Raw genomic sequence first — 13,606 nt, forward strand, 5'->3', positions numbered from 1 at the left:
GGGGCGAAAGGGATCAAAGGGTATGGGGAGAAAGCGGGAGCAGGCCACTGAGTTGGATGATCAGCCATGATCATAATGAATGGCGGAGAAGGCTTGAAGGGCCAAATGGCCTACTCCTGCTCCTAGTTTCTATGTTTCTATCTCAGTCAGGGAAGCAGCAGCAGCTTGCTACTGGTGGCCTCAACACCCACAGGGTTAGGCCAGGGAAAGCTAGCCAGGGTCCTTCTGTTTGTTCTGCAGCAATTCCAACTAGTAGCACAGCTGGGATGGCCACAGTGTCAAAATGCCAGGAAACAATAATGTGCATTTATATAGAGTCTTTGAATTAGCTGAACATCCCAAGGTCCTTCACAGGCATGACCATCAAACATAATTTGCCACCGATTCACACAAACAAATGCTTGGACTGCTTGGTCAAAGAAGTAGGTATTAAGAGGCATCTTAAAAGGGGGAAAGAAAAGTGGGGAGGTTTAGGGAGGGGATTCCAGAGCCCTGACAACTGAAGACACGGCTGCCAATGGTGGGGTGAAGTAAGTCAGGGATGTGGAAGAAGCTAGAATTGGAGGAGTGTGGCTATCGTGGAGTGTTGTAGGGCTGGAGGAGGTTACAGAGATTTGTTGGGCATTTCACGTTTAGGCCACTCGTGAATAATAGTCACTTGGGGCGGTGCCAGAGAGTGTCCATGGAACTATACCACATCAGATCCCTTAAGGATAGAAAAGGGAATGGGAACTGAGCAGTTAGAAAGCAGATTAGCCATCAAACAATGGATCATTTGTTGGGCTGCACCATCACCTGCATGCAGATTCATGGCTGCACATTGGCCTTGCTTTACCTTCAACTCTTTTATGTGTGTCTCTAATTTTCACATACACAGTAATGTTGTGCTCCCGTAACTCATGCTCTTGAGATAGCGAGAATTATGCAAATCGACAAAGCCAAGAAAATTGGTTTTGCCATTCTGACAAAGTTTGCACCAGCTACTAATCATCATGAACTGAATTTGCACCTTCTGGTTTAGGTAACTGAGACAACGATTAGTTTTACAGAGGACAGTCAGACAGATGATGAGGGCCAGATAAATCACTGTCCCAATTGTAGCCAAAGCTTCTCTTCAGGCTCCATGCTGCGTCGACATTGCCGAGAAGCCCACGGGGAGGAAAGAATCCACATATGCAACGTCTGCAGCAAAGCCTTCAAACGAGCAGCCCATCTCAAGGTAATTGAATAAAATCAAAAACGTATCAGATTTGCTACTCATGTTGCAGAGTTTTTATTTGGGCATCACCCCATTTATGCTTGGTGCAGCAGCAGGACATTACTTGCATTTCTTTAAGCTGTTATATCTAGGCTGTTATATCAAAACTTCTATCTCGCTCTATCTCTCCTCCCTCAAGACACTCTTTAAAACCTATCTCTTGGACCAAACTTTTGGTCACCTGCCCTTGTATCTTCCTATGTGTTTGATAATCACTCCTGTGAAGCACCTGGGGACATTTTACTGTGTTAAAGGCACTATATAAATGAAAGTCATTATTATAGAGAGGCACTAGCAGATGCCTGTGAACCAGTCAGCCTCCACCTTCCTTGCTGGGAATCCAACATAGTTTGATGGATGCAAGTAGCACTTTTTCCATTGACAACTTTCTTCATTCACAAGGTGTGGGCATTGCTGGCAAAGCCACCATTTATTGTCCTTCCCTGATTACCCTTGAGAAGATGCTGGTTAGCAGTCGCATTGATCACAATTGAGTGGATTGCTAGACCATTTCCGACAACAGTTAAGAGTCAACAATGTAGCAGTTTTTATTTAATTCATTTAAATTTATTTAATTCCTTTCAAGTTTATTTCCACTGTTACGCTATAGAAATAGTTTCATGTTTTAAAACCTTATTGTACAGGTTCGTAATGGGCATCATAATATAAAAGAATCTTTAGGAATCGGATAGACATTTCAGCCCTAATAGGAGGATGATATAACAGCTGAATTATACTGAGCCTGAATGTAGTAGAAGCCTTTGCTTCACAATTGTCAACCTATTCCCTTCATCTTCTGATGTGGCAGGATGCCAATTATGACTTGGTCTAAGGGAGCATAATGATTTTTGAGCCTTTTTCCACCTGGGATGTATTCTCTTGAATTTTGTGCCATCTGGCTTTGCAACCAGAACCTCAAGATGCTGTAAGTTGAAGGAACACATGTACAGTGATGGGCATGTGGCTAACATGTGCCCATAACTGGCCAGGCGTCATGCAGCTAGGTTGTGTTACAGTGACTTGATGTGTGACGTACTTGAAAGGTGTGTTGCTGAAATATAGGTTTGCATGAAATGCAAGGATAAATCTGTAAGGTAACAAATGAAGATTTGCATGGGTGAACAGCAGGGGTGGAATAAGTAGCGGGTATCAATCTGCAGTGCGGTCTTGTGTCATGGTAAACAATATTGTTTGTCTATTGTCATGTTCCTTAACATGAACAGTGCTGTTCCAACCTCCTACAGCACCATACAAACCTATGAACCTGGTTACCACCTCCTAACAAGCAGGGTGTACCACAGTTATCTGTTGGGGGTGCCCTGAAATGCCAAATAGAGCACTCTTCCTCATGCCGCACTCCAGCAGCCACCAAACGATGAGCGATTTCCATACAACTCCACCATTTACCCGCGCAACTCTGTTCCCTGCTTGCACTTTGAAATGAAATAATGTGAAAGAAAGCTCGACTTTTCTGCATGCCATCCCTCCCTTCTTCTCCCCACAAAGCATGAAAAATATTTCAAACCTATTTTGATCCTTTGTGAAAGCTGTTTTAATATTTGCCCCTTTCTGGGCTGGATGCTCCCAATTTTCTGCATTTCCCCATTAAGCTGGCATCCAACACAAGGATATAGCTGACTCAGGTTGCAGGATAGTTGCACGAATAAGATGATCCCTAAAATGTGCAGGCAGTAAGTTTTATGCTGAGCTTCACTTAGCCAGAACTAAAATGTGTGCCTGTTAATTTCTGAAGTTCCTTCATGATACATTTAATGTAGGGCCAATTAACAAAAAGTGCATTAATAAGCCGCACCCGCCCACTAGCGTTAGTTCCCCACATATACATTTGGAAGCCTCATCCACTGACTTGAGCTTTATAAATTACTAGTTAGACTTCAACTGGAGTGATCTGGACACAACACTTCAGGAAGTGTGTAAAGGCCTCCGAAAAGGGTACAGAGGGGGTTTATCAGAATGTTATCTGGGATGGGGGAGGTCTTCAGTTATGAGAAGTTGGAAAAGTTAGGACTGCTTTTCTTGGAGCAGAGAAGATTAATGGTAACCTGATAGCAGTAACGATGAGGGGTTTTGATAAGAGTAGCTAGAGCAGAACTGTTCCATTTAGTGAAGTCGTAGATTTGAAATCAATTATTGGTAAAGTATCTAGAGGGGAGATGAGATTTTATTTTTTCTCCAGTGTTGTCAGGGTTTGGAATGCTCTAGCTGAAAAGTTGGTAGAAGCTGATTCTATAAATAAGTTTAAAAGGGTGTTGGAAGGCACTTGAGTTTGAGGAGCTTACAGGCTTACATACAAAAAGAGGGGCTGTGGATCTGGCATTTTCAAAGAACCAGCACTAGCACATTGGGCCGTAAGGCCTCTCCCTGTGCTGCATGATGCTATAGTGAAAAATTATTATGTGCTGATAAAATTATGCTATAATTATGTATTAACTATATTTTCATGAAGTATTTAGTATTTACTGATGTGTGTTGTGGAATTGTAAATATTAGAAATGTTATTTTTAATCAAAGGACCATCTTCAGACCCACCAACCTGGACCTTCACCTAGCAGTCAGAAGCCTAAACTGTACAAATGTGAATCCTGTGACAAGGCATTTGCTAAGCCCAGCCAGCTGGAGAGGCACAATCGGATCCACACAGGTATTCGTCAGTTAATATCTCGGATATTATGGACAATGTACAATGGTAGAATGATGGAAATTTTCCTTAAATAAATTTCGTATGGTTCATATTGAGAAGTTTTGGGAGATTTAATGGAGGTGTTCAAAGTTATAAGGGGTTTTGATAGAATAGATAGGGGGAAACTATTTCCATTGGCAGGCAGGTTGATAACCAGAGGGGAGAGATTTAGGTCAGCAGGCAAAAAAAAAGCCAGCGTCGATGAGAGTTATGATGATCTGGAATGCACTGCCTGAAAGAGCGGTGGAAGCGGACTCAGTAGTAACTTTCAAAAGGAAATTGGATATATACTTGAAAAGGAAAAGAATTATAAGACTGTGGGGAAAGAGCAGGGAAGTGGGACAATTTTGTGGTTCTTTCAGAGAGCCAGAACAGGCATGATGAGCCAAATGGCTGCCCTCTGTGCGCTGTATGATTCTATGAATCATTTTCAATTATGTTGAATTTGTCTTAAGGCTGACTGGTAACAGAACTGCAAATTATTTCAACTATTAAGTTTTTTTTTTAAGAGGACCAAAGGAAGAGAAAAAGAAAAGTGGGGGGGGGAGGGGGTGTTGAACTGTATTAGCAACCTGATTTATTTATGAATTTCACAACCTCATTCTGAATTTTGATGACGGAAGGGTGTGCATAATTTAGACTGTGCATCTTAATCCCTCCATCTGAATTGCAATTTACTAGACACAAGATTGAGGATGATTGCAGTTCTTGTACATTTATTGGGCATATGATGACTGAGATCATTTACTGCAATGTAGAAATTTTTGATCATTACTTGTTCAGAAGTAGTAATTTCTCAAATGCATTGTAATTTAGCGTAAGAATTATAAGGTGGTTGAAAATGCATTGGACTCTTGCACACTTCAAAGCTTTATTTTACTTTGTTTAATCTAGATTTAAAGCCACATCAACATACAATTTAATATCTACAATTCTAACAAAACATGACATGACAGTTTCAGTTCATCTTTATCCAGTTAGATAGGAAGAGAATTGATCTGAATTTGTCTGGTATTTCACAACTCTTCCCTCTACCTCTTGTTATAAAGAGATTTTTGTTTAACAGTCATCATGACATGATACAACATGACATGATTTATTATATTTTTCCGCTTTCTGTTTTGAGTCTGAAGTTATATACACTTGTTGTATAGGATAGAATATTTTCCTGCCTTTCACACCTCATCTGTGCCCAGTAATTCTGCAGGTCAACTAATGCATGAGTTAGATGCAGCATATATTTTCCCACTTCCCCTTAACCTGAGTGTCAGGAAATAACCACTTACTACACTACACCAGTGTATCATTGTACCCTTGTTGGGTGACATTGCCTGTTAGGTTGAATATAGCTCTGTACTGTGAGCTTGCATGCACTGAAAATTAGATTGAGATTAACCCCCCACCCCCCCCAACCCCCTCCACCCCCCCTCCCCCAACCCCCTCCACCCCCCCTCCCCCTCCACTAACCCAATAGATGTGATAAACACTGGAGGAAGAGTTGGTTGTGTGTTCTAGCCTACTCCTTTTCCACTTTTTTTAACTTTCTTTTCTCATAGTGAGGGCGTTTTAACTATTTTTCTCTCTTTCATCCACCTAATATGACGACTCTTGCTGTTGAGATAGCTGGAGCATAGCCTGTCCTCCGATCACCCCAGCGGCCACAACCAGCTGCTTGCAAACTCTAGAGTCTGTCTTGAAAGGCTGTGATTGACTTTTTCCCCTTGCTGGTGATGTCGAACTCTCCAGGCAGCACCTCCCCCTGCAAAGAGGCTGAGATATTGAGGAGATGAGGGCTCAAATTTGATTCAGTCCCTCCCTTCTCCCTGTGCAGGCTTGTAAATGAACAAGGTCATTTCAACGTAAAGAAGTGGACACATTCAGAATTTTAGTTTAATTTGTCAGCTGAAGCAAAACATACTAAAATTGTCCCATTAATATTTTGAGTAAATTACCTTTTGTGCACAAGCCAGTGTTTCTCAAACCATATTCAAAGGCTTATTGAATTTAGAGAGATTAATTTTGGTTGCATCAATACATTTGTGCCTAACTTAAAAGAATTTAAGATCAGCAGATCTAACAATTTACATAAAGTGTCACTGAAAATTTACTCCCCTTCATGTCCTTATTAGCATATGCCCAACCCATTTCACTTTGACTAATATCACAGTCAAAACAACAGTTTATCCTTTTAAAACTAGTTTATCTGCCGCTTACATAGGCCGCTTAAGAATATTTATTTTAATTATTATCCAAGCATTCTTTCAAGTTGTACCGCCTGTATTTCTTTGTGTGCTGTCTTGACAACTCTGCTCAATGACTTCAAAAGCTGTTTCTAAGGAGATGTTAGCAGTGCATTCAAAAATGGTCAAGGGATTGGAAGCCTTCTGGTATTCTGTTGAAATACTGATGCTGTTTTAAGGGCGGCTCCTGTTGGTTAAATCAAATGCCTCACTAGATATTTCCTATATAAATGAATAAACTCGAATTATATTGTTGGTTTAAATTTTTATCCAAATCAAGATTAAGGACTTAGCCATGTTGGGATTTTGGAAAGCCTTGTCCTGTGAGAGTGACGCCATGAGTAAGCAATGATATTGCACGGGGAAACACTGTAAGCAGAATGAATTTAGTTATGGACTGAGGAAAAAGGGAAGGTATTTGGGGCTTCAGAATCATAGGGGTTATGTGAAACACAAAGAGATACGAATATTTGGAAGATAATATTGAATCAGTGCCATGACATTTTATTCAGAATTAAAGAAAGGGTGAACATCAGTCTTGGTGTAATACATTCCTTTGATGTAAGGTTCTATTCTTCGCATCCATCAGGGTAACAGAGTACGTGATTCTATCTAAAGTCACCTTACATACTAGCGAGTCAATATCAGGAACTTTCCCAGCACAAAGCACCATTAAAATAGTCATTGCTTGTTGGTGCTTTAGATCTTTGTGTTCAAAAAGCTTACTGTTGAGTCCTGTTTATTGATAGACTTTGAATGTGTACCAGTTTGGATGTCATTGTTCCACATTCATTAAAAAATTTCCAATTGAAATGGTGCTACTACTTCAGTGCATTCCACAATGAATGGGAAGTTTTTTTTTATTTGGGATACCACCTTTATGACAAATTACTTGGACTTTGGGGAAACAAATTTCTGCAATCCTCCCTAAGACCACCCCCCCACCCGCTAAGGTGTTTCCTCACAATAACAGCTACAGTCAGAACTCAGTATTGTGGAGGAATTGTAAGATTCCAACCTGTTACCTTACTGTGCCATCCTTGTATAAATACTCACTGGAATGCTGCATTTCGCACAGCTATCTAATGCTGTGTGGAAGCTATTACATTAACTGTGAATTGTGTGTTGGTACAGTTTAAAATTACGTGCTAATAATTGGGTTTGAGTCTTGGAGACTGAGGGGAGAAAACTTTCATTTTATGTGCTCAGCTAGATTAAATGCCTACTTGAAAAAGATGAAAGAGCACAGTACTCCAATATACTTTTGGAACCCAGATCCCCACGAAAATTGTTCTAGTTTTATTAAGTAATAAAGATTAACTTGTATGCTTACCTTTTAAGTTAAGAAGTAGAGGCTAGGAGGGGAGTTCAGGAGAAATTTTTTCACCCAGAGGGTGGTGAGAGTTTGGAACTCTCTGCCTGAAAGGGTGGTGGAGTCAGAAACTCTAGTAACGTTTGAGAAGTATTTAGATATTCACTTGTGTTGCAATAGCCTCCAGGGCTATGGGCCAAGCGCTGGAAAATGGTATTAGTGTAGTCAGATCTTTGTTGACCAGCGCAGGCACGATGGGCCGAATCGCCTCCTTCTGTGTTGTAGATGTCTGAGAGTCTGAGCTTTTGCCAGAAACTTTCAAAATTATTTTCAACTTGCTGGTGTATCTTGTAAGAATGGATGGAAATACATTTGCGAATGGTCATTGTAACTGAAAGTATTTTATGCTGTTTTGCAGGTGAACGGCCATTTCAGTGCAGCCTCTGTGAAAAAGCCTTCAACCAAAAAAATGCACTACAAGTACATATGAAGAAACATACTGGTGAGAGACCGTATAAATGTGATTACTGCGGAATCTCTTTCACACAAAAAGGCAATATGAAGATACATATGAAGAGGGCACATGGCTTTCCTGGTTAGTGTTACAGTGATTGTAGCTGTAAACCATTCTGAAAAACAAAAGTACTGGTAAAAGGCTGGCAGAGAAGGCAGGGTGGGGTGGGGGAGCGGACGATATTTAAAAGGTGAATCACCCAGCGGTGAATCTCTTGTGATTCAACTCTGCAGCTGCTGTAAAGTCTCTCTGGCCACGCCCCAGTTGGAGATTATTTGCATGTCAAAATTATTGTATTTACCCGCTACCCCAAAAACTCAGCTTTCCCACGCTGACAGCATGGAGACTCAGCGAAAGATCTAGGGATACTAGCCACTCCTCCTTAGATGTAAATAAGTATAAGCAGCATCACAGAATTGTTACAGCACAGGAGGCTATTCAGCCCATCATGTCTGTGCCGGCTCTTCGAATGAGCAATGCACTTGGTGCCATTCTCCTGCCTTCCCCCCATATTCTTTAGAAAAGATGTGAAGGCTTTAGAGTGGGTGCACATTCTTCCTTTTCAGATAATAATCCAATTCCCTCTTGAAATCCTCGATTGAACCTGCCTCTGCTACACTCTCAGGCAGCGCAGATCCCAATCACTCGCTGCGTGAAGAAGTTTCCCATGTATCCATTGTTCCTTCTGCCAATTACCTTAAATCTATGCCCTCTGCTTCTCAAACCTTCCATGTGTGGAAACAGGTTTACCTTCTTTACTCTGTCCAGACCCTTCATGATTTTGAATACCTCTTATCAAATCTCCTCTCAATCTTCTCTTCTTGAAGGAAAACAACCCCAACTTCACCAATCTATCTTTCTACCTAACTGAAATTTCACCTCCATGGAACTAATCTCGTGAATTTTTTCTGAACACACTCTAATGCCGTCACACCTTTCCTAAAGTATGGTGCCCAGAACTGAGTTTCTAGTTTATGTATTCGTCACTACGCTTATTCCACAATGTATTTCCTTGAGGGGACACATTACATCATGATCTTCCAACTGGAATGGCAGCTATAAAAATAATTTTCCTGTTGCATTTAAATTTGCAACTAAACCTTCATGTTGGAGTTATTTAGTGCAAATTTACATGTATTAGATAAAAACAATGAGGAATGAAGTGGTCTCTTGTGCCTGTCTTTTGTGGATGCACATCTCATGTTGGGGGATCAACTTCCAAACACAACCTCTGTTCAACCTCACCTTAATCCAAATTGGGAGCTCAGGGCACCCACCTAGTACGGGCTTTGGGTCTCTTGAATGTGCTAGTCAGGGGCCTTTCATGTTATTTTGGACCTCAGTGCCAGATTCGACAGAAATGTGCTGTTCATTTTTTCCGGCTCATCGTAGCCCTAACCAGAAGCCCTCAGAGGGCACCCGGAGAACAGGTTTTTGTTAGCTACCTACCATGGAGCATGGAGGTGCAGGAAATCCATCGATACTGTGGACCTCGATCACCTTGCACACTTTGCCTCCACTCCCATTCACCTTAAACCCCTCCCTGGGCTCAGCTGCAGACTGACTGGGTGTCAGCCAATTTGGGGACGGCTCCATAACTGCGACATGCAGTTGATGTCCAGAGCTCATTTGTAATATGGATATGAGGCACGAAGCCCAATTGGGAGTGAACCTCAGACCTTTGTTCGAGGTGCTCCATCACCGTTGCACCAGGAGTTGTCCACAAATCCAATTTCTTCCTCCCCAGTGTAGAGAAAAATCATGAAAGCTATTGAATGATCTGCCCTAGCAGGAGAAAGAGCGCTTAGCTATAATATTGGAAATTGTGCATAATTAATACACATCCTTTGGGGGGTCAAAAGACCTAATAATTACATGAGCTTAAAGGATTTTCATATTTTTTTTTGGTCCTGCAGGCGGTGGTCAGGACGCAGGAAGCAGTCAAGAACAAGAAGGCGATGATGTAAGCCGTGGCCTTGACTTGGTGGAAGTTGTTCCAGAATCTTCTAATGAATGGCACTGTAGGATAGCTAATGTATTCCATTAACTTATTTCCCCTCCCCACACTGCTTGAGTGCAAGAAATTGCATGTTCAACAAACTTTTTATACAGGTCAAATTATTTCTACTGACCTTCAAATTATTCTATGTCAGGAGTTTGAAAGGTATCACACTTGAGTCATGCAAAAAGTCAAACTGGCACCAGGTTTGTTTATCTATGTCAAAGTAGAAATAAACTGCTAAAACAAGGAATTGTCCTTGAGCTTAAAGGGCTAAAATCATGAAGTACTTCGTGTATGTCTAGCCAGCATGCAATGCTAAATGGTATTCTGAAGCAAAAGCGAATGACCTCCAAGTTCAAGAAGATGCAGGATAATGAAGTGTACTGACACATACTTATCTATATTTGAAGACCTGTTGCGGAGGAAGCCTTGGCTCGTTCCTGCTGTGCAGGGCGCAACTACTGCTGTGGTATCAAGAGTAGCACCGCAGACCTGAATTAGAATTGGCCTGGTTGCTTAGTCAGAATGACGGACAGCGGTGGAGGTGGGGGGAGCTGTGCTCCATATCTCCCATCACCTGACCGTTCCATAGCTCTGCCATCGCCAGAGAAAATCAGCTGCCATATTTCCAGAGAACTTTTAATTATGATCTGCCTGGTAGTTACTCAGAATGTTTTAACTCATCTGTAGTGTTATGACTCGCCACTGGTGTGACTGACTTTCAGAATATATAATTATTCCGTGTATCAAAATAAATAGCCGATTGTGTAAAGGTGAATTTTGTTGCATTCCAAAGATTATTTTTATAGTTGTTCCCCACTTTACGTATGTAGCACAATGTTTTGTGCATTTGATAAAAACTTTAGTCTCTAGACCGGGGACTTGTGCATAGCTGTATATATTGTCTACATCCTAAGGCTAAGGTATTTTCGGTTTGCACTGTTGCTACACGGGCACTTCTTTCCAGTATTGTACTTTTCGCATTGTATTATATAACAAAAGTGTTAATTTTTCCCCCCACCCTGATATAACCTTGTGCATCATTTTTTGATTTGACTTTGGAACATGCTGTAAAAACTCTGTGACATTTGTAAAATCTGGTAGCATATAAATCTAACAAAAAGCATCTTGAATGATGATCAAAGGATGAACCTTTCTTCTGTCTCCAATGGAGCTTGTTTTTTGGTTTAACAATTTAAGTACTTTGTATATAAATTGTATAATTTGTGACACAAGGGTATTTTTTTTGTAAGTATGTGTAATGTATTTAAATCAAGATATTTCAAATAATACTATTGGTTTTTAATAAGCAGCTTTGTGCTTTTTAAATTATTTCAAGTGAACAATAACTGTTGTGTTGCATTTTGTTTCTGGGAAAATGCATTGTTTCCCAGTTTGTTCCCCATCTCTTCTGGAGATGCTCATTTTCATTGGGGGAGTGTTCCATGAGAGCTTTGGATAAATAATTATTCATAAATGTGTCAGGCAGTCATAGAGGTCTACAGCACAGAAAAAGGCCCTTCGGCCCATTGAGTCTGCGCCGGTCAAACAAGTACCTAAGTATTCTAATCCCATTTTCCAGCACTAGGCCCATAGCCTTGTATGCCATGTCATCGCAAGTGCACATCCAAATACTTCTTAAGTGTTATGCCTCTACTACCCTTTCAGGCAGAGAGTTCCAGATGAAAAAATTCTTCCTCTAATCCTCCTGCCCCTTACCTTAAATCTATGCCCCCTGGTTATTGATCCCTCCACCAAGGGGAAAAGTTCCTTCCTGCCTACCCTATCTATCCCCCTCAGAATTTTATACACAGTGAATGTAGAGGGACAGCATGCTGTTTGATTGTGGAAGATTTTCCACCAAGCTCAACAGATAAAAATTAAAAATATAAACAGAAAATGCTGGAAACACTTGGCAGAACAGGCGATGCCTGTGGAATGAGAAACAGAGTTAACGTTTCAGGTCCATGACCTTTCTTCAGATCTGGGAGAAACGATTTAACAGTTTTTACACAAATAGGGAGGCTGAGGGAAAGGACAAAAGTCGAAGGTCTTGACAGGGTGGAAAATGATGAAGGGATGATGGTTCAAGGCAAAAGGGGATGGTATTGGGACTAGTAAAGAAACAAAAGCTGGGTATAGACGAAGTGTGAATGGTAACTTTGGAAACATGACCAACACCTGCTTCTGCATAAATAGTTAAAATCTGAAGTTATTGAAATTAATAACTAATTAAAATTTCAATGATTCACTGTTGACTCCAGAAGGTTGTGAAGTACCGAATAAAAATTGGAACCCTAACTTTTTTTTTCCGTTCTCTCCCCATTCATATTCCAGAGGCACTGTGTGCAACTGTGGCACCTCAACCCCCAGCTCTCAAGTTTATTCTTGATAATTGATTCAATTTTATATTCATGGGATGTGGGTGTCGCTGGCTAGGTCAACATTTATGATCTGTCCCTAACTGGCCTTGAGAAGGAGGCAGTTTCTTAACCGTGGCAGCCTGTGTGCGGTAGGTACTCCCACAGGGCTGTTACGGAGTTCTAGGATTTTGCCACAGCAAAACAGTCAATATATTTCCAAGGAATGGTTCCCATGTGCCTGCTGACTTCATTCTTCTAGGCAGTAGAGATCGTGCATTTGGGAGGAGGTGTCGAAATCTTGTGCATCTTGAAGATGGTACACATTGTTGCCATGATGTGGTGGCGGGAGTGAATGTTTAAGGTGGTGAATGGGGTGCCCATCAGTTGGGCTGCTTTGTTCTGCATGGTGTCCGAGCTTCTTGAGTGCTGTTGGAGCTGCACTCATCCAGGCAAGTGGAGAGTATTCCATCACACTCCTGACTGGTGCCTTGTAGATGGCAGACAGGCTTTGGGGAATTGCTGCACAATTCCTAACCACTGACCTGCTCTTGTAGCCACAGAATTTATATGGCTGGTCCAGTTCAGTTTCTGACCAAGGGTGACCCCAAAGATGTTAACGATGGGAAGAGTCCCGGCCTTGCTGCATGTGAGCACAGACTGCTTCGTTACCTGAGGAATGGCAATGGAACTGAACACTGTAATCATCCGCAAATATTCCCACTTCTGACCTTTATGGTGGCAGGAAGGTCATTGATGAAGCTGCTGAAGGTGGTTGGTCTCAGACACTAGCTTGAAGAACTCTTGCACCAAAGTTCTGAATTTGAGATGATTGGCCTGCAATGACCACAATCACCCTCCTTTATGCTAGGTGTGAGTCCAGCCAGTGGAGACTGAGCTTTCCCCCAATTCCCATTAGATTTCCTTTCCTATAACGGAAACTTGGCTTGAGGAGATCAGCTCAACATCCCTGGATATAGAGTTTTCAGGCAGGATAGGGAAGAAGATAAAAATGGTGGCGGTGTAGCTCTATTGGTTAAAGAAATTACAGCTGTGAGGAGGGATGATATTCTAAATGAAGCATCAAATGAGGCCATATGTGTTGAGCTCAGAAATAAAAAAGGGGCAGTCACACTGCTAAGAGTGTACTTATAGACCCCCAAATAATGGAAGGGAGTTAGAAGAGCAAATATGTAGACAGATTTCTGAGTGCAAAAAC

General features: G+C 41.4%; 1 protein-coding gene across 4 annotated transcripts in view; it reads left to right on the forward strand.

Annotated features, from left to right (window-relative positions):
* LOC144679483 (zinc finger protein 236) overlaps window positions 1-12,328 on the forward strand; it is a 136,175-nt gene extending 123,847 nt beyond the window's left edge. For 3 of the 4 annotated variants that reach the window (XM_078539900.1, XM_078539897.1, XM_078539898.1), the window contains exons 29-32: window positions 1,022-1,219; window positions 3,791-3,920; window positions 7,930-8,106; window positions 9,942-12,328. In XM_078539900.1, coding sequence (XP_078396026.1) covers window positions 1,022-1,219; window positions 3,791-3,920; window positions 7,930-8,106; window positions 9,942-10,072 — 636 coding nt within the window. In that variant the 3' untranslated portion in view covers window positions 10,073-12,328. The remainder of the gene's footprint in view (window positions 1-1,021; window positions 1,220-3,790; window positions 3,921-7,929; window positions 8,107-9,941) is intronic. The other variant, XM_078539899.1, reaches the window with a different exon arrangement.
* The last annotated feature ends 1,278 nt before the right edge of the window (window positions 12,329-13,606 follow it).

Source organism: Cetorhinus maximus, chromosome 4 (assembly GCF_964194155.1).
Source record: "Cetorhinus maximus chromosome 4, sCetMax3.hap1.1, whole genome shotgun sequence".
Taxonomy (NCBI): Eukaryota; Metazoa; Chordata; class Chondrichthyes; order Lamniformes; family Cetorhinidae; genus Cetorhinus; species Cetorhinus maximus.